Source organism: Leishmania mexicana, chromosome 29 (assembly GCF_000234665.1).
Source record: "Leishmania mexicana MHOM/GT/2001/U1103 complete genome, chromosome 29".
NCBI lineage: Eukaryota > Euglenozoa > Kinetoplastea > Trypanosomatida > Trypanosomatidae > Leishmania > Leishmania mexicana.
In genome coordinates, this window is record NC_018333.1 from 35,374 (window position 1) to 62,462 (window position 27,089).

A 27,089-nucleotide genomic window follows, 5' to 3' on the forward strand; every position below is an offset into this window, starting at 1 on the left:
CCGATATGCCACACGAAAGAGCACAACTCTTCGCACGGTTGTGCACTCAAGCCCACCAGCGACTCGCACAGCACATATGGGCAGTGTAACTTCGAAAACAGCGATCAAAGCACCCAAACCCCTGGCGGGGCAGGCAGGCGGGCCGCTGCCTCAGCAACCGCAAAATGCGCGGCAGTGACGCAAGTGTCGATGCTTCACCATCGGCACATCACCGCGTAGAGAAAAATAAAAGTGTCTTTGCGGTTTATATGTGCTGTATCGCTTATTATCTACCAGCGTCGCGTGGCAGAGCCCCAAAAACGCCGCGCATTCGTCGTGTCCCCGAGTGATACGTGTGCGCATGCTGGTGCGCTTTCATGACAGAGGCCGCAGCCTCTCCTCCATTCACACACACACACACACTGGCAAGCCGCTCTCTTGCGCGCGTGCCAATCAACGGTGACGCACACCAGACAAAGCCAAAAACGATACACGGGAAGGACGACGGCAGGGGGAGGAGCAACCACGCGTGAGAGCCTGAAGGGAAATTGAGAAGGGGGCCCACCGGGGGGGGGGGGGGGCAAGGCGAGAGGAGAGAGACGCGGAGGCCGCAGACGCCCGAGCCAGCCTCAGTTGGCAACAGAGGGAAAAGACGCTCTACACAAGCACACACACACACATACGAATGAGAAATACACAAACGTAAAACAAAAGCGTGGCGTGCGCTGCCCCACCGTCACCGCTGATGGACGAGGGCAGCATGAGACTCATGAGCGCAGACAGCGCAACGTCACAATCAATGACTCGCACCGCGGTACCGCGGTCACCACCGACCTGTCGCCGTGCATGCGACCAGCCCAAGAGGCCGCAGCAGAAAAGAGGTGAAAAAAGATAGTACACTCAAATTGGGTTTTACGTTTTGTCAACGTGTGTCCCCTTCACCGCCGTACAATAGTAGTTAAACACCGCTCTCACCTCCTCCCCCCTCCCCCAGCCCCGTCACAGGCCCCCATCCACGTGGTGCGAAAGCAGCCCTAGACATGCGCAACAGCGATGCGCCGGCTCGGTCATCTGACAGCACGGCCCCTGCCTCAAACTCTGACCATTCACCTGCTTCGCAGGTCGCCTCACAGCCAGACCCTATCATCCTGGTCGCCATGTGGTGAATCCCTGTCGGGGTGGCTCAGGCTCCCGAGCACCAGTGGCCAAGTGTGAGGGCCGGGGGTGGGGTACATGTGACTTGGGCTAGTACTCTGTCCAGCACATGAATGGCACAAACCTGTGCACTGTCGCAGGTTCCTCCGACGCAACATCATCTAGGACCTGGCCACCGGCATCAGTAGAGACACATCGCTCGGACCTCCCCTACGTCACAGACACTTGACCCTGTCACCACCAGAGGTGGTTTGGCAGTGGTTGGGGGGGGGGGGGGGGGCTGCCTGGCCGCCCGCTCCCCACACCGAGTGGGTGCACGGGGCCCTGGATGCCACGCACTGGCCGGTGTGCCTCATCACTAGGGAAGCACGAAGCTAAATGAAAATGAAGAGGCCCCCCGGGGCGCCTCTGTGCAGGTCTTGGGCGCAGAGGGTAACAAAGGAAGAGGGTGGAAGCAACGCACACGTGAAGCAGCTGCGTGGCTGTCCGCCTCCCAGCACTGGCGACTTCTATCGATGGTCGGGGCGGAAAAGAGTCCGTTAGAGTGCTGGTAAGCACCGTAGAAGGTTTGTCGCGTCAGGAGCGGCAAGAGGCACTGGCGAGGCAGCGTGAGGAAAAGAAGGGGGTGGCGAGCCAAGGAGAAAGTGCCCACGTGGAACGTCACACCGGCCACTTGTGTCTCCTTGCTGCTGCGCATGGCCTTGCCTGACATGCACTGGAAATAAACGAAGAAGCGAGTCGATGAGTCCACCCGAGACAACTACAGAGTGGGGCGCACAGGAATGTGACAGCAAGCTGCCCGACGCCTGCATCACGGACACATCCCTGCCCTCACCTTCCGACGGCTTAAAGATGCGACGCGACGGCGCCTGGCACACCCATCTTGTCGAACATCAGCTCCCTCTCCTGGCGTGCCTTCAGCGCCGCGGCGCTCTCGTCCTCCCGCGGAGGCGAGGGCAGCAACTTTCCAGGGTTGCAGATGTTCTTCGGGTCCATTTTCTTCTTGATAGCAAAGAGGAGGTCCAGCGCATTAGGCCCCATGTAGCGGCTCACCCACGACACGTGCTCGTAGCCGATGCCGTGGTGGTGGGTGAGGTTTCCGGTGTGCGCCAGCATCGCCTCAGTCGCGCGCTTCTTGATGGCGAGGAATATCTTCATGTCCATGTCGTCCCTTTGCATACTCGCGAAGGTGAAGTAGAGGCAGCAGCCGTACTTGTACTGGTGGGCCGTGTGACAGCCGACCCAGCCGCGGAGCCCGTGCTCCTTCAACACCTGCCGCACAGCGGCCTTCACTGCACGCCAGCACGGGATCGCCTGCGAGTAGAGAACGCTCGTCTCGAAGACGTCCGCCCAGTGCGAGAGAGACAGGGCGAAGTCGCGTATGTACGGCAGGTCGTACTTCTTATCCTGCCACGTGTCACCCGCGCCGCGGCCGATACCGACGCCACCGCACTGCTTGAAGACTGCAGCCGTCTCGCTGCGCTGGAACTTAACGCGATCCGGTGCTCCCTCAAAGCCGACGATCACTAGGCTCATGCGGCGCAGGTTCCAGCCGCGGTACCTCTCAAGGAACGACTTGACACCCGCGCTCACCAGGCGCTCGAGGAAGCTGTGCTTGGTGGTGCTCATCGCCATACTCATACGAAAGTCGTCCTCGTCGTACAGGCGCATCGTGCACGGATGAATTCCTTTGGCGGTGCACGTGTAGAAGGCGCTGAAACCAGCCTCGAAGGTGGGGAACAGGTACCCCTCGTATAGCTTCGTCTCCGGGATGGTTTCCAGCTTGATGGTGGCCTCCGTAATGATGCCGAAGGCGCCTTCGGAGCCAATGAAGAGCCCGTTCAGGTCCACGCCGCACGTGCGGGATGTGGTCGGGGTTTCGATGATGCCAGTTGGCGTTACCACCTTCACAGCCACCACCATGTCCTCAATGTCGCCGTACTGGTTCGACATGGCCCCGCTGCCACGTGCACCAATCCATCCGCCGAGGGTCGAGTAGATGTAGCTGTCGGGATCGTGGCCGAACATGAACCCGTGGCGGAACAACTGTTCGTCCAGGTCGGGGCCAAGCACACCGGTTTCAAAGGTGGCCAGACGCGACTCGCGGTCAATCGATATCATGCGGTTCATGCGGCGCATGTCCACGGAGACGATCATGCGGGCGCGCTCGAAGGGGTTTGCCTCGACCCCGCCCGTCACGTTGGTGCCGCCACCGAAAGGAATAACGACCACGTTGTGCTTGTGCGCCAGCCCCATAATCGCGACGCAGTCCTTGTGGTTGTTCGGCAGCAAGATGCAGTCTGGAGCGTGCTCGACCATGCCATTGCGCACACGCCACAGGTCGCGGTAGTTTTTGCCCACAATGTGGCAAAGACGACTCTTGCCGTCATGGCGAACTTGACTCCTCTCCAGCACCGCGGTGATGTCCTTCATGAAGGACTCGTTGATGTTCGGTTTGTTGAGCTTTGCAAGTGCCTTCTCTAGCGGGATGCCCGGCGACAGCGGCGGGATCTCCTTTGGTCCTACTCCGCCGCTGACCTCCTGGTAGAGGAACTCGAGCAAGTTTTTGATGGGCTTTCCATCCACGTGGCGCACCCAGAACGGGTTGTCTTCGTCGATCTGCATCTGGACACCCTCGGCACCCCACCCATTCCACTTGAGGCGATCATACACCTCCGCCTGGTTGGGCACCTGCGCCTCGTCAGCGGGCATATCGTCTTGTGTTCTATCGCTTCTTCCTGTCGCCTTGGGCTGTACGCGTCGCGCTATCACCCTCTTCTGCTGGGCTCGCGAGAACGTGCTTGTGTATCGGGGAGCAGGTGGGTACGCGACGTGGGATGTCAGCTCCGCGGAGAGAGTGGGCGAAGAGGGGAGTGAGTGAGGGCGCAGGCGACTGCAGTCGTCAGCTCGGTTGCTGTGTACGTCTCAGTGCACTCCACCCCTCTCGTGTTACGGGGGAAGGTGGCACAGGAGAGGATGAAAAGAAGGGGCCAGGGAGAGAGAGGACACCGCAGACACAAGACAGCCAAGCAAGCAGAGAGGATGATGGCACGAATACTTCTATCAGCCGGAGACAGGCACACGGCGGAGACTCGCGGCGACACGGATATCAGCAGGAGAAAAAAGTATGGCGCGGCACAAGGCAGAGCAAAATAGCGGAGGGTGGAGAGGGGGGGCACAGAGAGGGAGAAGAGACGCATGGGGAGCATGCAGCGAAAAAAAAGGGCCAGCGCATGACGTCGGAGACAACGCCAGAACCAAACCACGACGCGGCCGACGTCCACGGAAGCCATGCGATGCAGCTCCCGCATTCGCACGCGCACAGACGACAAATGCTTGGAGAGGTGCAGTCACCTCATTATGCGATCAGCGAAGGCGCAGCAAAATACGAGGCGGCCCGCACACACAGGCAGGCGCGCACGTGAGCCGAGGAGCTGCGGTTGTTTTACTATCTGTGTTTGCCGCGCGGACAATGCCGCGACAAAGCAGCGCTCCCGCCACCTCATCCACCCACCCGCTCTGCTCTTAACAACTCAGTACTTTCCGCGGTAGCAGAAAAGGCGGAGCACGGCCATGGTTGCCTCATAGCGCCACCCTCGAGGTGCGCCATCCTCCGGCGCGTCCGTCACCATGTCGCGCTGCTGCATCGTGGACAGGAACTGGCGCAGCTGGCGGATCTTCTCGAGAGACACCGTCGGAGCGGCGCGCTTCAGCATCTCCTCTTCGAGCGCGTTGAGACAGAAGAGCGTCATGTTGTGGTTGAAGCCGAAAAAAGAGGCCGTCCTACACCGGCGTTTGGCATCGTGCGACGTGGCGTCGTGGCGGAGCAGCGGAAACAGAATGTCCTCGCGGATGGTGGAGGACCCGTTGAGGAGCATGGCGACGCGGTCGATCCCCATCCCCCACCCCGCGGTTGGGGGCAACCCAACCTGCAGCGCCTTGAGAAACGTTTCATCCAGCGCCATCGCCTCGTCGTCGCCGGTTTGCCTGTCCAGCAGCTGCTGCTGAAAGCGGTAGTACTGCTCCTGCGGGTCATTCAGCTCGCTGTACGCGTTGCAGTACTCGGTGCCATTGATGAATAGCTCGAAACGAGCAGACAGCCCCGGGCGCGCGCGCTGCTCCATCGCCAGCGGACTCATGAACAGCGGATGGTCCGTCACAAACGTCGGCTCCACCACGCGATCAGTAATGAAGTAGTCGATGAGCTTGTCAAACATCTTGGCAGCCGTGCGCACCGACGGCAGCGGGATGTTGTAGCGGAGCATGATGGCAGACATGTACGCCAGTCCGCGCGGCGTGCTCAGCTCTGTCGGGGGTGGCAGCTCGACGCCAGCCGCCTCCTGTACTGCGTCGTACGCGTTGACGCGGCGAAACGGCTGCGCAAGGTCAATTTCCACCGGCTCCTTTGCCACGCACGACGTAACGGTGATTTTGGTGGTACCGTTCGCCGCGAGCGCCAAGTGGCGCAGGATCTCTTCCGTCATGGTCATCAGATCCTCGTAGGTATGATAGGCGGCGTAGAACTCGCACGTGGTGAATTCGGGGTTGTGGCTGCGGTCGGCGTCCTCGTTCCGGAACACGCGGCCGATCTCGTACACGCGCTCCATACCGCCCACAACACACTGCTTCAGGTGAAGTTCCGGGGCCACCCGAAGGAAGAGGTCTGCGTCGTTGGCGTTGTGGTGCGTGACAAACGGCTTCGCGTTGGCGCCTGAAGCGACGGAGTGCAGCACCGGCGTCTCCACCTCGACGAAGCTGCGCGCGTCAAGAAAGTCGCGCAGAGCGCGAGTGATAGCGTGGCGCTTGCGGAAATGCTGCACGACGGACGGGTTCGACATCATGTCGACAAAGCGGTAGCGGTATTTGATGCCAGTGTCCGTGAGCGGCACGAAGCCCTTCAGGTCGGGGCACAGCGCCTGGTCTGTGCAGACGTACGGTGCCAAGATGGAGGCCTCCGTCGCATAGAGGGAGAGCTCTCCTTTTGCGGTGCGACCCGGCACGCCGGTGGCGCCGAGGATGTCGCCCGTGTGCAGTGTGCTAGCAAAGGCACGCAGGTCAGCCTTGGTGAAGGACTCGTTCACCTGCCGCAACACCTGCAGCTGAGCTTCGCCGCTGCGGATGGTGATGAAGAGAATACGCCCCATGTCTCTGATGCTCACGACGCGGCCCCCGACCCGCACACTAGCTGCCTCGCTGCACCGCTGATCGGCTCTGATGTAGTCGTACTTTTCTCGGAACTCCGCGAGTGGCGTGACGGCGTCGAATGACTGATACGCGTTCGGGAAGTCGAGAATGGTGCGCGGCGGTGGAAGAGAGGCACCAGCCGGTGCGGTGGTGGTTGCGATGCCAGCGCGCTGGCTTCTCGAGGCTTGAAGGGTGGCAGGGACAACGCATGAGGCAGGGGTCCGATCGCGCCCCTTCCGCCTCCGTTCTTTGCGCCTCGGCGCCTCGCTCTCGGCGGCGGTGGCGGCGTGGGCCCCCGGTGCCGACATCGGAAGAGAGGCAGAGGCGCTGGAGGCGGCCCCCTCCGCTGGCGGTGGCACAGTTTCGGCAGTCATCGGTGCTCCCTGGCGGACGACAACCGATGTTCTCCGGTATTGGAAGGCCATAGAGGTCAGCAGCAGCGCTGCTGCTGCTGTTGCTGCTGTACTGGCACGGTACATCACTGCACGCACCGAAGACTGACAGAGCCGACGAGGACGCGGAGAGAAGAAATGAGGAAGGGGTGAGAGAGCCAGCACAGCCGCGAAGCACGACTCGGAAACGTGAACACGCGCACACAGAGCAGCAGCGAGGGTTTACCGAATACGTAAGAAGAGTCAGTAGGCGGCCGAGTGCGGCTGCGTGATGGATGGCATGTGGGCCGTGTGGTTCCGAAGACAAGAAAAGAGGCGAAGACGATGAGTACGCGCAGAGAGTCGGTGCTGGCAAGAGCGACGTCAGCCAAACCATGCAAGCACGACAAGAGAAGCGATGCGTCGCTCCCTCTCGCGCGCGCGTACGTGCGTGTGCGCCGAGGTGATGCGAAGTCGGCGCTTGCTTGCCCTTCTCATCCCCTGTGAGGCGTGTGAGCAGCAAGCAGCATTGCGCCACACCTCCCTCCCTGCCTCCCTCGTACCCCTGGGGCATGCCTTCCCAGGGCAATGAACGGCACCCTCGAGTGGAGAGGAAGAACGAGCATCTGCAGGATCAGAAACGCGCGCGCAGAGAGAGCCCGTGCGCCACATCCATCCTCTTCGCCGGTGGGTTCGTGTCTGCGGTGGGAGGGGGACATGGAGGTCGTCTGTTTGTTTTTCGCAGGGAGAGGTTCACTTCTCAGCTCGACGGCGAGGGCGAAGCTTCATCTCCACACGTCTCCGTCATAGAATCCATAGCCACTAGCCTACGGTACCCTATGCAGAGGTGCGCAGAAGCAACCTCGCCAACGCCCTACGCCCGACAACAACGCACCACAGCACGACGCCATCGAGATCACAAGTCGAGAAGGGGCGAGAGAGCAAAGGCCTCCTCCCACAAGGCGTGCGCGCTCACTGGCACGGTCATGCAACGATAAACCGACACCCAAATGCAGGGGCCGGACTTGGTGCCCCCTCCCCCTCCACACACACACACACGAGGGACGGCGCCGTCACGACGGGGAGAGAACAGAAGAAGGAGGAGCCGCCACAGCGCAGCCCGCACGCAAAGGAAGATGAAGTGAGGGAGAGAGAGAAGAGCTCAGCAAGAAAACGCCACGCTGCACTCGACACCGCTGCCAACCCCAGCGCTGGCATACACACATGCAGTCGCACACGCCCACGTGTCACCCGCTATCGCTACAGCTTGTAGTTAAAGAAGTAGAACTTAAAGGAGAGCGTGAGGCCCATGTGGAAGGCCGCCACGAATACCACCAGGCCAATAAACCAGTTCCGCTCCAGCGTCGTCTTCCACATGTGCCACATGTTGATGAGCAGGTAGGTTGTGGACCAGGCGCCGCCGAACATGACGAAGGCCCACTGTGCTGTACTAGACGGGATCATGCAGAGGATAGCCACAAGCTCAAAGATGAACATGCTGTAGCCGTACAAGCAGACGGTGTCGGTGAGGGTGGCGGGCAAGTTTTTCCACTGCATAATGCCCCACACAACGGCACCAAAGACGAAGCAGTAGAGGTAGATGACGGCGTACGCGACTGAAGCGACGGAGAAGTCGTACCTCCACGGCTGCGTTGTAGTGTTGTTTTTCGTGTAGGCAATCCTGCTCATGATGTTGCTGACCACCGCCAAGGTCATCCAGAGGGTTGTGCAGATCCAAAAGGGGCCGTACAAATCTGGCTTGCGGGACAGCACCACCCCCGCCTCCTCAAGCGTCGTGTCTTCCGCGATCCCCCCAGCCCCGTCAGCACCAACGGATTCGTTGAGGTGCCAGTTGCGATCCATCAGAAAGTCCGGCGGGTTTATCGGGATGAGGGTGTTGCTGAGGCGCAGCAACAGCTGCCGCGTGTTGATGTCAAAGAATTGCTGGTAGAAGGGCAGCGTCCAGAACTTACTCGTTTCGGTAGTCTGGGAAGACGCAGCGGCGTCGGCCTCCGCGGCGGCAGGTCCAGTTGGCGGCAGGGGCGCCATCGTGGTTAGCGGTGGGGTACCGCTGCCATCCCCGGCGTAGAACTGCATTGGAGGCATGTCTGCATTGGCGTCCGACAGTTGCTTGGAGACCTCCGTGTACGTGGCAGAGCCGTAGCCGTGAGGGTGATCACCGGTGTTGCTGAGGACAGCGGAGGGCGCGGACCCAGCGGGCGGCACGGCGGCGCCGGGAGAGGCGTACGGCTGCTCGCGGAAGGGGTCGGCCGAGACGCCGCTCTCGTACGGGTTCGCCATGTCTAATCGACTGTGTGGGGCGCGTGTATGCGATATCCAGCACGTATATCGTTGCAGTGAGGCAGAGGGCAAGGGAGACGCGAAAACGCTACAGAAACAACGAAGTGGGGCGGTGACGGTGAGAAGAGTTCAGGAGTGCACAATGGCAAAGCGTTGAGTGCACTCGCTTTCACTCGTGCGGTGGCAATGATGCGTGAGCGTGGTATACAAATATGAGGAAGCGAGTAAAGGCAAGCAGCGCCGCTGACGGATGGCGCGCGAGAGTGTGGTCGGACGAGGAAGTTAGAGGCGAGTCAGGCGGGGGGAGACCACTGAGCAGGTAGGAGACATGCATGTGTGCGCTAGTCCTGTCAGAGGCACGACGTTGAAGCGAAGAAAGGTGTGTGCATCCATTTGCCCCTTTCTTCTTCCTGTTGCTTGCTTGTCCTCCAACTGGACCGATGGCACTCTCTCCGGCGTGAGGACGTCGTCGCTGTGCGCAGGACTCCGCGGGCGTGTATGCGCACATGGAGGAAGAGAGGAAGGGGACAGAGGGCGGCACCTTCTCGACAGAAGTCACCACAAGCCCACACACACATGCCCACCTATACCCCCCCCCTCCGACGGGGAGACCACGGGGGAAATGGAGTAGCACGGGCGGTTGATTGCCTCTGCTACATCCATGCACGCAAAGGTCTGAGATGGTTGGGGCGAGAATACGTCAGTGGTGGCCGCAAAACTGTGAGAGACGAGAGAAGAGGGGGCAAAACACGCAACGAGAAGACGAATAAGAAACGACGGCGTGCGCAGAGGGCCTTCGCGTACTGAGCAGGAGCGAGAGCCGCCCCTCCCCTCCCCCCCCACACACACAGTCACGCCCAAGGAAACGCAACGACCGCGCAGCGAAGCGACACGTAGCGAATTCTCGCTTAAGGGCACAGCACACAACACATGAAGTAGAGGCTCACGTACGCTGAAGAGGAGAGAAGCTTGACGCAGCAGCGTGGCTCCGCGACCGCCAATGTGCTTGCACAATCCCTTCACAAAACAACTGCCCACCCCCCCTCTCTCTCCCGCACACACACGCTCCATCCCTCGTGAAGCGTATTGCCTCCACAACGTCTGTCACCCTTCCTGCCTTTATCACCTGTCAACGCGAATCAACCACAGTGCACCTCTACGAGTTCTGCCGCCGCCGCATAATGATAGAGGCAACCACCATAGCTGCTGTGAGTGCTACACCGGCGTACAAGACGACGGAGCCGTCGCCTTTGAGGGAGCGGCGCGCAGCGGCTCTCACCTCGATCGCCTCGTACAGCGCCTTCTCCGTCGGCAGCTTGATGCGTGGGTTGTTGTACCACTCCACCGTCCCGACACTGGTGCGGCTGCTACGGATCGCCTCCGTGAGCGCCTTGGCATTGTCGTCCGACAAGTCGCACGAGGTCAGGTCGAGGGAGTACACATACCGCATGTGTGGCACCGCCCGCATCAAAGCCTGCCGCCCGACATCGGTGACGGCATCGTTGCAAGCCAGGTCAAGCGCGGTGAAGTGCTTATTGTTCGTTTTCGTAAGAGCCTCCGCAATCGCCTCAACGCCGACGTCGCCCATGTGATTGACGGAAAGGTTGAGCGACTCAATACGCGATGTGCTGGAGAGAATAAAAGCCTCGGCGATGGCCACTGCGCCAAGATCACCGATGTGGTTGTCGCTGAGGTCGAGGGTCCTAAGGCTCGGGTGGCTGCCAAGTACCTCCGCAGCTATGCGAGCGCCCTCATCGCCCAGCAAGTTGAAGGCCAGTGAGAGCTCCGTGAGGGTGCGGCAGGCCATCACGCCGTCACACAGCGTGGGGAGCCCGCGTGGGGTGATGTGGTTGGTAACAACGTTTAGCGTCCGCAACTTGACAGACTGCAGCAACAGCGCGAGATGGTATAGCGCCTCGTCCTGGATGGCGTTCTCGTTCACATCGAGGTAGGTGAGGTGTGAGCAGTGCTCCCGCAGTGCGTGAAAGAGAAACATCGCACCCTGTGGGCCGATTTTATTGTCTTTGAGATCCAGGGACTCGAGATTCGTCATCTTCGAAATATATAGACCTACCAGCTCGATGCAGTACTCAGGAGACATGTTGCTCCCGGACAAGTCCAGTGATGTCACCCCGGTGGGGTCGACAATGGCGGCCTCGAGCGCCTCCGAGGTGAGCTGCCCATACGTGAGCTCGATCACGGGTTCCTGTGATGATAAGGCGGGCATTTCCCTAGATGGAAGCAGCGGGGGAGAAAGCGACAGAACGAGTATGGTGGTATGACACAACGCCTAGCAAAGATGTCGCTACACTCTCAGCACCTACGACTGCACGCGTGAGTGACTTGGGTGTCCTTCGAAGAGGGGCAACTTGGAAGGACCTTTGAAGGAATAGCCGTGCAGCGCGAGAGAGGTGAGCCACAACACAAATGCAGAGCCAACGAAGGCGAGCAAGAGAGAGAGAGAAGGAGGCGCTGGGGTTGCGTGGGCATGCATGCGCGCCACACACACGGCAGCAGCGATGACAGGGGGGGGTTAGAGAAAGCCAATGCGCGCAAGAAGCCGAGGCACCTTTTAAGAGATGCCGTGGAAGCGAGACCCACGCAAGCGCGTCTTACGATGAGTGACGGCAAAGGAAGGGAAAAGATAAGAGCGGCTCCGCGGCTGCCGCACAGACAGAGTGAGTATCGACTGCAGTGCGCAAGTCCGCGTCGACGTGTTGCGCGTCGAAGGCTAGCCAGAGGATGTGTGCCCTTGCGGATGGTAAAGTATACCTTAGGGGAAGATACCAGTGGGAAGACCTGTGCCAGCGCACCACCCCCTCTTCGAGGGGAGCCCACGCCCAATGATGGGGCAAGCGAGAGAGACAGAGGAGGTGATGCGGCGACGGTGGAACGGCAAGGAAAGGGAGAAACGAGAAAGTGTCGGCTGCTTCAGGAAGCGGTTCAGCGAGGTGCGAGTCGTGTGCGAGGTGTTTGGGAGAGAGTCATCCAGCACCCACCGATACACGGCGACAGAAAAGACTACAACGCCCTCATCCTTGAGGTGTGCCATCAGCTGATGGGGGAGCGTGTGCACCACAAGTCGAGGAGCAGGAGGGGGGGTGCAGTGCGGTGTCATCCCTGCTCCATCGCCGACGCCGTGACGGTCGCTGGGGCCACCCCTCTCTCCTCGCAGCTCGGCGCACTCCGCCTCGCCTTTTTCTTTTGGTAAGGGCTGTGCGCTCCACGAGGACTTATACGGGCGCCAAAATGAGGTGTGGTGTAAAGATGTCGAGTGTGTACCAGAGGGGGGGAAGCACCGGTGCAATGGTGTTTGCTGAGGGACAGCCTACCCCTCTTGTCAAGGCCCCCTGCCCAACCGTTGCTTCGCCACCCTGCCCCTTCCCCGAAAACAGAAAGGGAGCTCGGATGCTACGTGAGGCGTCGACTGTGTGTGTGTGGGGGGGAGGGGGGGGGAGGCGCGTGCGCGCTCGCTGACGCATGACTTACGAATGGCGCGCGCACCACTCCAGACACCGGCTGGCAATGCGTTTGAGGCCTACACGAAGCTGCACGCATAGCATGTGGTTTTTCGTCGGTTTGTCATCGGCGTCCAGGTCGCATCCTTCGTCACGATGCACCTCCGCCAGAGTCTCCTCGTCCTCCGCAAGCGTTGTGGGAAAAGACTCCATGACGCACTGCACGGTGTTCTTCACCACTGACACGACGGCAGCCTCCGTCACCGGTGACAGTGGTTCGAAAGGGCCGTAGCGGCGACCTTCCATGATATCAAACTCGTCCGCCTGTGCGAGCTGTACGCGGAGGAGCGCCAGCAAGGCTGCGGGTGGCACGCCGTCGTGTCGAATCCAGCAGCGACCCGGCAAGCACAGCGCGTAGCGACGCATCAACGCCAGGCGCCGCGCATCCCAGCTGCTCTCGGCGCTTCCCTCATGCGAAAGTGGTGCTGACGTGGCTGTGGCGCCGCTCTCGTCCTGCGGCTCATTGGCCCCTGCGGGAACGGCGAGTGGAAAGGGCAGCTTGTCGTGCACGTTGTCGGGCCCCAGCAGAAACCCGTAGTGCTGAAGCAGCTCCCAGTTCTGCAGTGGGCCGTAGCTCATCCACAGCTCGCGCCCCACATCCGCCGCCGTCAACGCAGCGCCTACCTGCATAGTAAAAGGGCCCCCGTTCGGCTCCACCTTGCGAACAAGCACGTCAGTGTGGTTGGCGTGATTCACCATGTCTGCCAAGGGCACCAGCGCCATGACGACGGCGCCGTCCACGTTAAGGTTGAAGGCGCGCGAGTCGAAGGTCGACTGTGCCCACACAAGGTGCTCCCAGGCGAAGGCCGCCGACATGTCGGTCAGCGACGGGGCTGCTGCCGTCGCATCGTCCAGCTTCGAGAGCGCGCGGTGGAAGAGTGGCAGGAGGGAGGTCTGAAGCTGATCAACAAGAGCCTGCATCTGACTGCGCTTGGCGAGGACGTCGTCGACCATGTCGAGTCCGTCGAGCTCTGCCAGATCGCGCAGCTCCCAAGCGGTGGGTATGGTGGGGTACCGCCGCGGGCAATGTGAAAGCAGCCGCCTCCAGCGTGAGCGCTCCACGCCCTCAACAAAACGCTCGTATACGAGGCAGAGAACGAGCATGGCCTCCTCGTTTACCAGGAGGTCGCGCAGAGACGGCTCGGCAGCGATGGCGCGGCCCAAGGCGCAGTGCTGGAGCAGAGAATCGAGAAAGAACATTTCAGAGCGAGGCACTTGGAGCAGCGTGCCACGGCTAGGGACGGGTGCGGCGCAGCGCAGAGACCCCTCGCTGTAGTCGTTACCTGCCTCCATCGGGATAAAGGCAACCTTGTCCGACCACGCATCGGTCAGGGTGGCGCATCGGCCGTGGTCGGCATCTCTAAGGGTGGAGCGCGTCGCGCTGGACTCCGTTACGGACAGGTTGCCCTGTGGCTTGATCGTAGCCGTCGCGTACTCATCAAGTGCCGTGCGAAGCGCGCTCAAGGACGACGCGGGCGGAGACTCGCCACGTTGTTGCTCCTCCATAAAGTACCAAGCCAGCTTCACGCTGAGCTGCTCGTTCCACGGATCAACCACATCGCGCACGCGACCTGCAATCATGCGCGCGTCCAAGCACTCCCACAGAGTGCGCCCATCCAGAGCAACGAGACGTGCTCGCCACAGCAGCTCCGGTAACGTCCAGCCCGTACGACTGGCGAGAACTGCCTGAACAAAGAGCGGGTCTTCATCGCTGTAGGGCACGCCCGTGTCTTCGGCACGCCATCGTAGATAGCGGCGTTTTACCTCGGCGTTGTCAGAGCTGTTCAGCTGAGCCGCAAACCATTGAACGGCAGTGGTAAACGGTGCGGAAGCGGACATCGCGCCAAAGAACTGCACGTGCGGGCAGTGGATGTCGGAGACGGTGAGGAGTTGCCAAAGAAAAGGGAGAATGGGGCGGAGGGGGTGGGGGCAGCGGAGGAAGTAGAGGAAGCACGCTACACCAATCAGCGCACGCACGAACAACACCGGAGAAGGTCCACAGCCCGCCCAGCAGTCGGCACACTCGCACGATCAACGAGTCGTGTGGCATGGAGGGAGACTGGAAAGCACATCGCAAAAGAGGGCGAGGGAGGGAGGACCTGCACTCCGCCCAACGCCGAAACGCCGACTTCTGACGGCCCTCTCCTTTGCTGTCGTCTTCGCCAGCGCACTGCGTCAACGGTACCCACTTCACAGCAGGGGCAGCAGCCGCGGTTGTCATACCAAGCCCGCATTGCACCAGCATACACGCAAGCACATGCACGATCACAGTGTACGAAAGAGAGGCATATCCGATGCTCAGTCGTTCGCTGGCACGGCAAGCACCGCGTACCCCTCGCCGGAGAACTTCCGCCGCAGCAGCCCGTATGCATCGAGGCGCCGACGGTACCGTTCGAAGTATTTGCCGCCCGGCCACATCGCGCGCTGCAAAGTGCTCGGCATGCTGTCGAACATCTGCCACATCACACCCTCCCCGCCATCCAGTTCAGAGCGCTCTGCGGGATGTTCAGCAGCGTGGGGGGTTGACAAAAGTGGTGAAGGAAAGTCGCGCCGCCGTCGAAGAGCGCATCTTGACTTCAAAAGCCCTGTAGATAAAGTCTCACCTTACGCTGCTCTCGCTGTCAGCGCTGGGGAACCAGAAGAGGCATCCCACAGGCATCGCCGGCGAAGAAAAGGCTATGCGCGATAATGATGATGCGGTCGCGAGCCTCCAACTCGTCGACGTTTACGCGAAACGTGAAGGCGTCTCTCGAGGCTAGCGGCCACGGCGCGCCGATCAGCATGTATGCGGAGCGTTAGAAGCGGGAGACCTTATCTGGGCTGATCGAGGTGCGGCAAAAATGGAGCAACGGCAGGTAGATGCGAAGCTCTATGATGACGCTGCATACGTGCAGCACACTCACAGCAACGGCGCCGCGCAACTTTGAAGCAGTGCGCACCGTTCGAGTCGTCGTGGCGGTGAGAGATGCCGTCGACGCTTCTACGGTCGCTGATCAGGCGGTCACCCTTGTCGCTCATGCCGCGCGTCACGCCGTCGCACAAGCGCGCGAGTGTCAGGGACGTCCGATGCGGCACCGAGGTCTCGGGACACCGCTGAAAGAGGGCGAAGGCAATGGTGGCGGCGGAAGCTCCGGTAGGTGGGTGTCTGTGATGCACAAAAAAGCGAAGGCAGGCTACGCAGCCTGCTCTACTGCGTGCACGCTCAGAGCGTGGCAGGACAGCGCAATCGTCAGTCACGATAGGGAGGTGAAAAGAGAGTGCATACGGGGAGCTGTGTGCGTGAAGTGAAAGCACGAGCAGCGAAGAAACGCTGGGTCATGTGAGGCGGCGAGCAAGAGAAAGATGAAGTGAGAGCAAGAGGCCCGTATCTAGAGCAGTCGAAGCGACGACATCGGTTCGGCAGTTTGCCGTGACGGGCGCGGCCATGGTCAGCAGCGCAACATGAGAGCGCCTCTAAGTGGGTGTCGGTGTGAGTGCTTCATGGGTCCCTGCTCGCCTGATGCCAACGGAAGCCTTCACTCTCAAAAGCGTGCGCCAGGGCTGCTCACGAGGTCACACGCGCCGCTACCCAATGCCGTTGTCACGGCGTCTATCTTACGGTTGCCTTGCGCCCCTGCGCCTGCGCACGCATGCACGCATGTCGAATGAGAGACACACGTAGAGCACGTCCGACATCCTCGCACGCCATCACTTGGCATGCGGGTGCAGGAGGGGTGGCAGTGGTGGAGTCGATGTCAATACAGCCAAGACACTCACAGAAAGTGAAAATAGGGAGGCAGGCAAGCTGCAAGCGCGAGAGGGGCCCGCAGGCAACGACCGGAGAAGAGCTACAGCGGCCGATGCGCTACTTCTCGGCAGCCACGCACGCACCGCACACACACAAGCACACCTCCGCCCTAAATACCCCCCATCTCCTTCAGGGGTGCTACACCAGACACGCGGTCGCCGTTCCATCTGCACTTCACCGAGCACCAGTGAACAGTGTCCACAAGTGCCCGCGCATATGCACTATTCCTTCTTCACCTCCGAGATGTGGACGTTGGCCATGCGTTCGAGCACGCTGACGACAGCGGAGTTGTCGCGGTCTCCATCGCCGTTCTGAACCATCGCCTGGAAGAGCTGCGTATTGACGGCGGTGGAGGGCAGCGGGACGCCAAACTCCTTGGCCGAGTCCATCACGATGCCCATGTCCTTGCTCTGCAGGGCAGCCTTGAAACCGGGCTCGCGGTTGCCGGCAAAGAGGCGGTCCGGCTTCACATCGAGTGCCCAGCACTGTGCCGAACCACTCTTGATCGCCTCGATAACTGTCGACCCCGACACGCCGCACTTCTCAGAGAAGACAAGGATCTCGCCAAGCGCGACCATCTGGGCAGCCACCATGATCTGGTTTGCCGCCTTGCACACCTGCCCCGCCCCGCAGTCGCCAATGTGGGTCACCTTCTTACCCACTGCGAGCAGCACAGGCAAAACAGTCTCAAGCGCAGCAGCGTCACCGCCGACCATGACGGTCAAGGTGCCGTTGCGCGCTCCAATGTCGCCGCCAGAGACCGGTGCATCCAGTGCACGCACTTTTTTCTCCTCCCACAGCCGTCGCGCGATCTCCTGCGCGACAGAGGGCTTGATGGTGCTGTTGTCCACGAAGATGGCCCCCTCACGAATGCCGGCTGCCACGCCGTTGGTGCCGAACACGATCTCCATCACGTCAGAGGAGTCCGAGAGGTTTGTGAAGACGACGTCAGAGGCCGCCGCCAGCTCCGCCGGCGTCGCGCACGCCGTGGCGCCAGCCGTGACGAGGTCGTCGCACTTGGAGGCTGTGCGGTTCCACACACACACGGGAAAGCCCGCCTTGAGGATGTTGGCGGCCATGGGCTTGCCCATGAGCCCCAGACCAATGTACCCGACGCGCATTGCCCAAGAGGAGCGACCACTGGGTCCGTTTATGGGAGCAGGGCGAAAAGATGCTGTCTTGTCGTGCTGGGAGCGTCCCCCAGTGTGCGGATGGACAGCAGTGGAGGCAGGCGAGAAAGAGGGATGGGGGAGTGCGGTACGTTGATGCGGGCAAAAGTGTCAGTGGACAAGCAACACCGGAGATGTGGCACAGTGCGCGTGACGGCACACGGACGCCGAAGAGACGGCAGTGAAGCGGCTTACACGGTGAGAAACGACCCAGTGCCTTCCGCAGCAGCGGTTCGGAGCACTCAAGTAGTGCCCCTACGCGTGCACGTTCGACGTGCACTTACGCGTTCGTTAGAACGAATGCGGTAGCACCTACACGCAAGCATGCAGGCGTTCATTCTCTGGGAAGTCGTGGCTCTCGCCCCAACGCTGTCGTGTCTGACTGCTGTTGAAGTTCTACTTGGGGCGTAGGAGAGGGAAGAGGGAGGCAGGCGCTGCCGCTCAGCCCCCGCGCACACGAAGCCGAAGTGCTGGCAGCAAACCGTAGAGAAATGGCGCCCCGCCGTTACGAGAGTGGAAGCATAGTCGACTCCTGGAGCATGCACCGTCCTACGCCTCGTCAACCTGCGCCCAAATAGCTCTCTCTTGCGCTATCTACGCTGGTCGCATAGAGAGTGAGCCAGAGCAGTCGCCGCAGCACCGCTAAAACAGGTGAAAGAAGGTCTCCTACGCCCGTGCGGGTGCGCTGTCAAGGCACGCAGCGACCGGCAGCACCCAGACCCTTTTCTACACGCAACGTCGTCGCCTTCACTGGCGTGGTTAGTAACCCCCCTCCCCATCCTGAATGACAGACCTTGTACCCAATGGAGGGCATGCGAAGAACTCGTTGCACCTGCGCTCGCACGTGTCTCACATGTCCCGCCAGTTCGCGTGAGTGCATGCACATATGAATGCGCGCCGGCATCAGCCGGTCGTGTTGCTCTCACACCCACCCCCGCGCTATCAGCCACAGTGGTGCCCGCCTTCTTCTTTGGTGACGACACCCGCTGCACAATGTCGATGAGCGCCCGCCGGTCCACCGCTGCGGGGTACGTGTTGTCGACCACGACGCTGTGTCTGCCCGCCTAGTACCCTTCCGCTTTCTTGCGGCACTTGCCGCGTGTCTGTGCCGCCCCAGCGTCGACATGACGGTGCCCGTCACGGTTGCAGATGGCAGAGGTAGAAGGTGGGCTTGCCACCGTCCGGGTACCTCAGAAAGCTGATCATCTCCTGCACGTTGGGTCAGACGACGAAAGGCGGCGCGGCAGGCAGCCCGACGACGGTCACCACCGTCGGCGTGGTGACGCGCGCTGAAAGGCCAGCATACTGCCACGGAAGCTGCTGCAACTCGACGGGGATCGCGTCACTCCACGAGAACTCCTCGTGCTATGCAAGCGATGTGCGCGTCAGACGCGGCAGCGCATCACTCAAGCGCATGGATGATAGCGGTGACGACGGCGGCCATGGCGAGAGAGGCCCACCGCGGCTGCACAAGTCATCCGCCAGGAAAAGGACCCCTGCAGGGTTGAGGAAAAACTGCTCCGGTCTCACGAAAGAAAGTTGCGCGTTGAACGCGAGCTGACGGTCCGAGCAGCTAAAGTCCTTCGCGCGGCCTGCCAGCGTGCGCGTAGAACGATGCGCCGCGTCGCCAACGTCGAAGGAGTACGCGGTGCAGTCAACCATGATGGGTGCTGTGGCGTCAGCACGGGCAGCCCGCACACACTCCTGGACGCGCTCCTCCAGCAGCGTCCACATCCGCGGGCTGGGCTTCCGTCAAACGCCCCCGCGTGTCGCCACACACGCGCAGAGCGGTACGCAGGATGCACTGCTCAGCTGCACAATCATGCTCATCACGGCTTCTGCCCTCGCCGCTCTCCAGATCGGCCCCTTGCCGATGCCCATCTCGTTGCTGAACAACACGACGAGAAAACCCTGCGCGTAGACGTGCTGTACATGGCCACGTACCCTGGGCTGCACCCACTGCCAGTCGGCCGCGTCATCTTTGGCGAAGACACCGCCAGACGCTGGCGCGATGAGCGTGTCACTCATGTCGAAGGCTGCCGCCTTCACACCACGGGTGTGTCTCGCGTCTTTTGGCGTGTGTAGAAGCGACTGGACGACGGTGGTCGCGGGCGGCAACAGCAGCACCGAGCCGCCCGCGATCTTCTCCCACATTCCTCCCTGCACCGAACCAGTGTGACGCCATCGGCTGCGGTGGTGACGGTGGATGAGAGAGGAGACGGGCTGTGTTGGCGCTTGTGGCTGCCAGCCGTGCCGCTGCACCTCATGAGCCGTCTCCAAGGGGAGAAGGCCGCAGCATTGAGGCTGCTGACGTGTAAAAGGGGTGAAGGGGAGGGGAGTGCAATGTGCGCATGCGCCCTCACCGACGTGACGGTGCGGCGCGTTGACACCCACCTCTTTTTCCATGTGTGCGCGTGACTCCACGTCTTCTTCGTCTCATCCCTTCAACGTGGTCACCGACGCGGAGGATCCGGTGAGCGGCGGAGTGGCGCGCTGTGGCACGGCACAATACGAGAGAACGAGAGAGCAAAGCGGAGACGTCGGCATGGCTTAGTGAACGGCACTTCGCCTCCACCCCGAGCTCCACCACCTCCTTCCCCTTCCAGCAACACACCCGAGGTTTCGAGCGCAAGGCACCGCATGCGCACATCCACATGGCCTTCCCCCTCCCCCTCCCCCTTTTCTGAGAGCGCCATGCGGCATGGGGAACTCCTTCGGTTATGTGTGATGTTTTTCTAGGCTGGTTATCCTCGTTAGGACAGTGGTACAGACGACCCGGTGTGTGTGTGCGTGTGCCATGGTGCTTGTGGACTGTACGGTTAGGTGGATAAAGCGGCCACCATCCAAGCGCGCGACAACCCATTCTCCGTCGCGGTGGCCACAGATGGCGGCCGGCGTGGCCATGAGCACTAGTGGGACACGGTACCAGGTTCAGCGGTGCACCCCTTCTTCACTGTCCAGCGCGGACTTGGTCCTTCGCCTACAAGTTCTTCCGTAGCTCGTCTTGCAGCAACATAAGTCGCTTGGTGATGCCGAAAGTTGCCTTGAAGACCTTCTTCAAGTCCTCCTCCGACATGGCGAGGAATACCTGCAGGTCGATCGTTTCGCGCTGCACTGTGCGTATGAGCCCTTGCAACCCCTTCCGGTTGAACACCGCCACTAGTAACTCCACACCGTGTGCGCCCTGCAGCGCCTCTGGTGCAGCAGACTCTCCGGCTGCGGTCGCTCGGGCTGCGGGTACACCAACATGCGGGGCGAAGCTGTCCGTAGCAGATGACGATGCGCCGTCGGCCTCCCCCGTCTCCGTAGAAGGAGGCAGCACCATGGCAGCGTGCGCGAGGCACGTGGAGAGGCGCCCCCACTCCCCGTCTGTCCTTGCCCAGCAAAGGAACGCCTCTTGCACATCGGAGCTTGTCGGCTCGCTTGCCTTCTGCGTGCACACCACCTCGTGCACAATGCGCTTCAGCAGCGCGGTAGACCAGCGATGCACATCACGACTCGTGTCGGTGATGAGGCGCCGCGCGAGCCGGCTGCGCAGACGCTCGAGAGCATCGCTGCTGCTCTCCAGCCCTACGATACAGTCCTCCACATTGCCGCAGAGCTCACCGTAGGAGCCTGCAAGGACGCGCTCCAGCTCTGGCGTACGACGCAGTGCCTCCACCACGTCCTCGCAGCTCTCCAGCACCCGCCATGTGTCGAGCAGCGGGCTTGGTCGGCTGAGCGCGTGCTGCATAGCAAGGGGAGGAGGCATGGGCAGAAAAAGCTCGCGCGAGGTTTCCGTGAGCACGGTGGAGAGCCACGGCAAGCGGTGCAACGTGTGGCCCACGAAAAGCGCGTTGAAGACGTCATCATAGTAGAAGAGCGCCCCGTTGGTGAAGTGCGCTGGGTGGTGTGTCTGGCTGTGTTCTCTGCGCCGCTGCTGCTGTCCCTTGCTCTTGACAGCCACAACACGCAGCGCCCGCGCTGCTACTGACGCGGACGACTCCGCTTTGCCTTTGGCTACGTCGACTGCCACGGTATCCCCGTCCGCCATGGCCGACACGCGATCCTCCGGAAGCTCTGCAAAGCGCAGCAGCTCCGGTGGTGTGCTGGGTGCGTTCTCCAGCACTGCGCGCTGCACACCATCGTGAAACGTGGCGTTTGTTAGCAACGCGTGCCCAAAGCCGTTGCACACCAGACGCGCCTGCGGGATGTGTTCGAGAAGCTGCTTGATGAGTGAGCTCTGGAGGGGAGAGACGCTACCAGGAAGGAGGACGTGGTGGACGCGGCTCAGCGTTGCGGCGTACGTGTCGCAGAAGCGGTGTACGGCGTCGATGCTCTGCACCTGCGGCAGTCCAACGAGCACCTGCGACTGCGCCGCTAGATCCTTGAACTCGACATCGGACATGCTCGTGGAAGTTAAGAGATAGATGGATTGCGTGTGAGGTGGGGCGTTTGGCGACGCCTCGCGAGACACGTCAAGCACTGTCGTCATGTGCCGCCCGCAACCGTGAAAGGGAATCCCTTGATCATGAGAGCATGTCACGTAGAGCCGCGGCGGCGCGTGGCGCAGGTACCGCGAAGAGCGGAAGACGGAGGTCACGGATTCGACGAGAGAGCTTGAGCTGCTTGCGGTGTGAGGAGCTGCACTGCGAGCAGTGGCGACTCGGCATGCCAGTGATACCCGTAACATGTGCGCACCGAAATCACGCGCGCGTGGTGGTGTGGAGTCAGTACTGGGCAAACGCGATGCTGACGTGTCCACGCGGGTGTCGTGCAGGGTGTGCGTGTGGAGGGTGCGGAGGCGTGCCTGCTCACGCACCTCAGGGCAGGAGACAAGCCGAAAGCGAGGGAGGAGGAGAAATAGATGTTGAAGGGGTACCAACGGTGCTCGTGTCACGGTTCACCTCCCGTTCGTGCATAGTCCCGGTGCCCCTAACCGCATCTGGTCACGTGGAGCCGACAGGCGTGCGCAGAGGCGCATGAGAGGCTGTCAATGGAGGCGGTGTTACGCACGCCCGTGAAGTCAAGAACGCGCACACAACTCTGCAAACTCCACCCTTGCAGACGTGCGAGGCGAGAGTGCCCGCTCTGTTTCTCTATCCTCGTCTTGTTGTGTTGATAATGTCGATCAACACCCCCTTACGAGATTGGAGGAGGGGGCAGGAGAAAGAAGAAAGGGCGACAGTTGTGAGGGAAAAGGCGAGAGAGGGGGGCGGTAGCTGCTAGACGTGTGCGATGCGAGTGGGCCACTTCTCACAGCCCCACCGCCACAGAGCCCACTCCACAATGCGTCTCGCTGAAGAAGGAGGCGCGCACATGCCGCAGTGCTCATCCTCGATAGTCGCTTCTCTGGTGCTTCCTCCTCGTCCTCAGCATGTAAAGATACGTGGGCCCGGCGCCGCAGGGGGGAGAGGGGGGCGACGCCACCACCGACGAGGGTCTGTGGGGCCACTGACTACTTGCGCCACGGCTCCTTCTGCGACTTGGCGTAGAAGCCCCCCATGGCGCCAACAAAGATGCCAACAACGGCGCCAAAAGTCGTGCCGTTCAAGCTGCCGCCGTCGACGACGCACAAGGCACCGCTCGCCGCTGCTGTCGCCAGCGTTGCCAAGGCAACGGAAGGGCTGATAGGGGTGACCAGAAGATGGAAGAGCCCTGTCGTCGTGGAGCACGTGAAGAGCGAGGAGCACGAGCCGATCAGCACCTTATCCGTGAAGCGGCGGCTAGAGGTGAAGAGGACTGGATGCCTCAGCGTGCCACAGCTGTTACGCACGGGCAACAAGTGGGGCAGCGCACGGGAGGGATAGCGAAGCATCGTAGACCTGTTGTTATAGTGGTGATGCCAACACAGCAGTACTGGTGAAGGCTGTGGTGCGTCCGTGCGTACGCGTGTGTCTGTAAAGGTGGTGCTAAGGGAGATTGCAGCGTAGATGGGTGAGCTGACGTGCTCGAGAAAGTGAGGTGGATAAACAGCTAGCGATGGCAGGAAGTGCACGCAGAAGAACAGATAAGGGCGCATGTGGTGAGCGAGGGGGGGGGGGCGCATACAACATAATGGACGAGAAAAGAGGTGCTGGGGGGGTACAGCACAGCTCTGTCCCCTCCACCCGCCCCGCCTCTCCTCTCCCTATTATCCCTGCCGTGCACAGACACCTCCACGGGCTCACGCACATGTCCGTAAGTGCCTGTGAAGGCACAGCGGAGGGGACGACCAAACGAAACCGGCAATGGGCACCGAGGGAGAGAGGCGAGAAGCTCGGCTGTTCCACGCTGATGATATCCATTCCTTTATATCGCTCGACACGATGGGGTCGTATTACGGGTGATGGCCGCACCATCCATCCTTCTCTCTGTGAGGATAGGTGTCCTTTACGCACATCAAATCAGTTCAACATGCGCCTCTCTCCCTCGCTCTCTCCTCGCCCCGTCCGCAGAGGCGTGTTACAGCAGCGTAGAGGTGCGACGCATGCATGCATGCGTGTGTGGGCGGAGGGGAGAGGGGAAGAGGGGTACAGAGATTGGTGAGTGTGGATGCAGCCCCACAGCGGCACAGACACCAAGCACACACACGCACAGGCACGCAGACGCTTAGATGAAGTGAATGCCGTGCTTGATGAAGTGGGCCAGCATAGTCATCAGTGCCTCCTCGTCGAGCATGCGACTGCGTTTTTCGAACATGGGGTCCGCAATCACCGAGTCCAGTAGCACGCGGAACTGCTCGAGCGACATGGACGAGCCCGCATCCGAGCTGCTACTGCACGTCAGGGGCTTTGCACCGGACGTGGCGGTTCCGACGGGCTGACCGCCCTCCATCTTTCGGTAGCTCACGTACTTGTCGTACAGGGCCTGCACAGCCGCCTTGGTGCGAAATATCGACGAGGACTTCTTGTTCTTGCGGCTGAAGAGCATTTTCACGAGCCCGTCCCACTCCTCGAAATCCACATCAGGCGGTGGGTGCTTGGGGTCGAGTCGAATGACGCTCGACTCGACCTTCGGCGGAGGGTTGAAGCTGTTCTTGCTGATCTTCATGAGGTGGCTGCAGCGGGCGAGCAGCTGCGAGTTCACAGAAAGTCGACAGTAGGCCTCTGACCCGGGCTGTGCGCAGACGCGCAGGGCGAATTCACGTTGAAACATGAGCACGGCACACTTGAATGTCGGCGTCTTGAGCAGCTTGAACACCAGTGCCGACGAAATTGCATACGGCACGTTCGCCACACACTTGTCAAAGTACGGGAAGTCCTGCTCAAGGCAGTTGCCGCGGATAATCTGCAGCTTCGAGGCCAACGGAGTGTTCTGGAAGCGCTTGTTCAGCTCCGCCATCATGCGCGGGTCAATCTCGAAGGCGATCACCTTTTTCGCCGTCTGCAGCAACTTCTCTGTCAAGTTGCCCGTGCCGGGGCCGATCTCGATGACGATGTCGGTGGGCTTGATGGCAGCCTTTTCGACGATGGCGGCGATGACAAGTGGGTTCTTGAGGATGTGCTGGCCGAAGCCTTTGTTGAAGACGATACCGGACTGGCTGCCGCCAGTCTTGACACCAGAGCTCGCCCTCTTCTCCTTGAGACCCCTAGCCGCTGTGCCGCGCTTGTGCCCTTGTGAGGTTGACTTGCCTAATGTAATGGCCTTAGTGCCGAACTTGATCTTGCGGGATGCAGCGTGGATGGGCTCAGCGCTGATTATGCCCATGGGCACCGCCCGCGGCTCCTTCGGCATCGCTGTGTTGCTAGCGAAGAGGAGTAAAGAGAGAGTAAGAGCAACGAATTGAATAGTGACAACAACGGCGACGCGATTGATCACTGCTGCACTGCAGCGACAGTGTGATGTTCACGTGAGAAGCAGAGAAGACAAGCCGCGGCAGAGGGCACAGTGCGAGAGAGAGATGGACGGACGGACGGACGGACGGGGGGGGGGCGATGCCCCAAAAGCAGGGCGGTCGCACAACACGAGGGAGATGTGCGCTCGGGGAAACACAACCGCGGCTGATACCGATGCGAGAGAGGTCATGCAAGCACGCTAGCCTGAAACCCCATCGCTGAGAATGGGCATACATGCCAATATGGACGCGGTGCGCATGTATATCTCGCACCGGTGCGAGTCCTGTTGCAGCTTCACTCCATCTTGAAATTCTCACTCTACTCGACGCGGCGGGGAAGGAGATGACGACGACGGATGGGGAAGCGGGGGGAGAAAGCGTCGGGGACCGCGGCGCGATGACGAACCGTACACGTCTCCCGACACGTCTGCGCATAAGCATACACGGAGATTCGAGCACCGCCACAAAAAGGCAGAGAGCGCGCTGGACATTGTTGTCCGATGGGTGCCACAACGCTACTGCACCACCCACGCGACGCCTCGACGCGCGGTGTACGCGTTTCGCTTCAAGTTCGGCTGCGCTTCCACTCGCATCCACGTCTGCTTGCCAGTAGCAGATGGCATGGATCTGCGAGCCACGACAGCTGGTGGCGGCGGCTGTGGCACTGGCGACTGCGCTGCCGAGCCACCGGGTGACACTGGTGCGCAAGGGAGGGGGGACGACGTCAGGTGGCGTTTGTTGCACGTCGAAGAGACTCCTGTCTTGTCCGCCACCTGTCTTACCGAGGTTTCCTCCCTTCCCGCGCTGTCGGCCTCAGCAGTGGGCTTTGCTCCCTGCAGCCCACTGCTGCCGGCGTGTGGCAACGCCAACACGGACGCCTCCGCCCGGCGAAGAGCTGCTGCCCATAGCTCGTCTAGGTACCGGTATGTGCTAACGTCTACGCCGCTGCAGAATCCGCGGGGGGCATCGAGGCACGCCGCTTCGATCGGCACTGCAGCGGTGGCGGGGGCACCAGCAGCAGCCTTCACAGTAAACGACTGTTGACGACGCATCAGCCGCTTTCTTTTTGGTTCTGCTTCTACTTTGTTGTGCCACCAAGTGAATCGGCGTGCGTGTGTGCACGTGGGTATCTGTGTGGTGGGCGCGGTATGGTGTAGTGAGAGCTGGGTGGAGATGCAGAGAGACGACGAGGTCGGCGCCCCCCCCCCTCTTCTCTCAAGGGTGCCGTGGCGCACGAACACCGCGAGCGCTGCAAAGAAGCAAGCACGCGCGCCAAAAGAAAAGACGGCAACAAGACGTATTGGCATCATTATGCAGAGAGTCGCACGCCAGCGCGCGCACCGGCGAGCTTCGGCGCAGGGACGTGGCGGCGCACCCATGATGTTCTCATCCCGCCCACCGTATAAGAGGCAGGAGCGGCAGCAGTGGTGATCCACTTAGCAGTGCATCCTCATGGGCGCACCTCACGTGTAGAATCACCATCACGAGTATCAATTACACCAACATGAAACGCGCCATGCTCTGCGCTACGTGTGTGCACGGGTACTCACGCGTCGCGCACCCCCTTTCCCCCTCTGTGGTCTGCACCTCATGTATGCATTACGGGTCCTTCGCGGGTCATGCTGGGCACACAAATAGCAAGCTCAAAGTGAGAGAGAGACCCAGACAGCGCACATGGACACGCGCGTGCGCATCGCCACATGTTGAAACACCTGCGCTGTGTTGAGTAGGAGAGGCACCCACGTGCACACTCTCGTCCTCCTGTCCCTTGTAGGTGTAGTGAGGAAGAGATGGTGACGAACGTGGTGCCCCCCCCCTAGACACAAGCGC

The 27,089-nt window shown here is 61.1% G+C and overlaps 9 protein-coding genes and 1 pseudogene across 9 annotated transcripts, besides 1 other annotated feature; all 10 read right to left on the reverse strand.

Annotated features, from left to right (window-relative positions):
• Window positions 1-1,980: 1,980 nt before the first annotated feature.
• Window positions 1,981-3,846, reverse strand: LMXM_29_0120 (alkyl dihydroxyacetonephosphate synthase; the record flags this gene model as incomplete). Its single annotated transcript, XM_003877110.1, has 1 exon — window positions 1,981-3,846. One exon carries the CDS (start codon window positions 3,844-3,846, stop codon window positions 1,981-1,983), a length of 1,866 nt encoding a protein of 621 aa, XP_003877159.1.
• An 821-nt stretch (window positions 3,847-4,667) lies between these two features.
• LMXM_29_0130 (putative lysyl-tRNA synthetase) lies at window positions 4,668-6,278 on the reverse strand (the record flags this gene model as incomplete). The annotated part of the gene is made up of 1 exon (XM_003877111.1): window positions 4,668-6,278. One exon carries the CDS (start codon window positions 6,276-6,278, stop codon window positions 4,668-4,670), a length of 1,611 nt encoding a protein of 536 aa, XP_003877160.1.
• Window positions 6,279-7,949: 1,671 nt separating this feature from the next.
• Window positions 7,950-8,990, reverse strand: LMXM_29_0140 (conserved hypothetical protein; the record flags this gene model as incomplete). The annotated part of the gene is made up of 1 exon (XM_003877112.1): window positions 7,950-8,990. The coding sequence occupies one exon, from the start codon at window positions 8,988-8,990 to the stop codon at window positions 7,950-7,952; it is 1,041 nt and encodes a 346-aa protein (XP_003877161.1).
• Window positions 8,991-10,146: 1,156 nt separating this feature from the next.
• LMXM_29_0150 (putative leucine-rich repeat protein) lies at window positions 10,147-10,797 on the reverse strand (the record flags this gene model as incomplete). Its single annotated transcript, XM_003877113.1, has 1 exon — window positions 10,147-10,797. The coding sequence occupies one exon, from the start codon at window positions 10,795-10,797 to the stop codon at window positions 10,147-10,149; it is 651 nt and encodes a 216-aa protein (XP_003877162.1).
• A 1,678-nt stretch (window positions 10,798-12,475) lies between these two features.
• Window positions 12,476-14,347, reverse strand: LMXM_29_0170 (conserved hypothetical protein; the record flags this gene model as incomplete). The annotated part of the gene is made up of 1 exon (XM_003877114.1): window positions 12,476-14,347. One exon carries the CDS (start codon window positions 14,345-14,347, stop codon window positions 12,476-12,478), a length of 1,872 nt encoding a protein of 623 aa, XP_003877163.1.
• Window positions 14,348-16,516: 2,169 nt separating this feature from the next.
• Window positions 16,517-17,416, reverse strand: LMXM_29_0180 (putative 2-hydroxy-3-oxopropionate reductase; the record flags this gene model as incomplete). Its single annotated transcript, XM_003877115.1, has 1 exon — window positions 16,517-17,416. The coding sequence occupies one exon, from the start codon at window positions 17,414-17,416 to the stop codon at window positions 16,517-16,519; it is 900 nt and encodes a 299-aa protein (XP_003877164.1).
• A 1,114-nt stretch (window positions 17,417-18,530) lies between these two features.
• On the reverse strand, window positions 18,531-19,870 carry LMXM_29_0190 (annotated as a pseudogene).
• Window positions 18,531-19,870: a sequence feature.
• Window positions 19,871-20,444: 574 nt separating this feature from the next.
• LMXM_29_0200 (conserved hypothetical protein) lies at window positions 20,445-21,938 on the reverse strand (the record flags this gene model as incomplete). Its single annotated transcript, XM_003877116.1, has 1 exon — window positions 20,445-21,938. One exon carries the CDS (start codon window positions 21,936-21,938, stop codon window positions 20,445-20,447), a length of 1,494 nt encoding a protein of 497 aa, XP_003877165.1.
• A 963-nt stretch (window positions 21,939-22,901) lies between these two features.
• LMXM_29_0205 (conserved hypothetical protein) lies at window positions 22,902-23,261 on the reverse strand (the record flags this gene model as incomplete). Its single annotated transcript, XM_003877117.1, has 1 exon — window positions 22,902-23,261. The coding sequence occupies one exon, from the start codon at window positions 23,259-23,261 to the stop codon at window positions 22,902-22,904; it is 360 nt and encodes a 119-aa protein (XP_003877166.1).
• Window positions 23,262-24,034: 773 nt separating this feature from the next.
• On the reverse strand, window positions 24,035-25,159 carry LMXM_29_0210 (ribosomal RNA adenine dimethylase family protein,putative; the record flags this gene model as incomplete). The annotated part of the gene is made up of 1 exon (XM_003877118.1): window positions 24,035-25,159. The coding sequence occupies one exon, from the start codon at window positions 25,157-25,159 to the stop codon at window positions 24,035-24,037; it is 1,125 nt and encodes a 374-aa protein (XP_003877167.1).
• Between the last annotated feature and the right edge of the window lie 1,930 nt (window positions 25,160-27,089).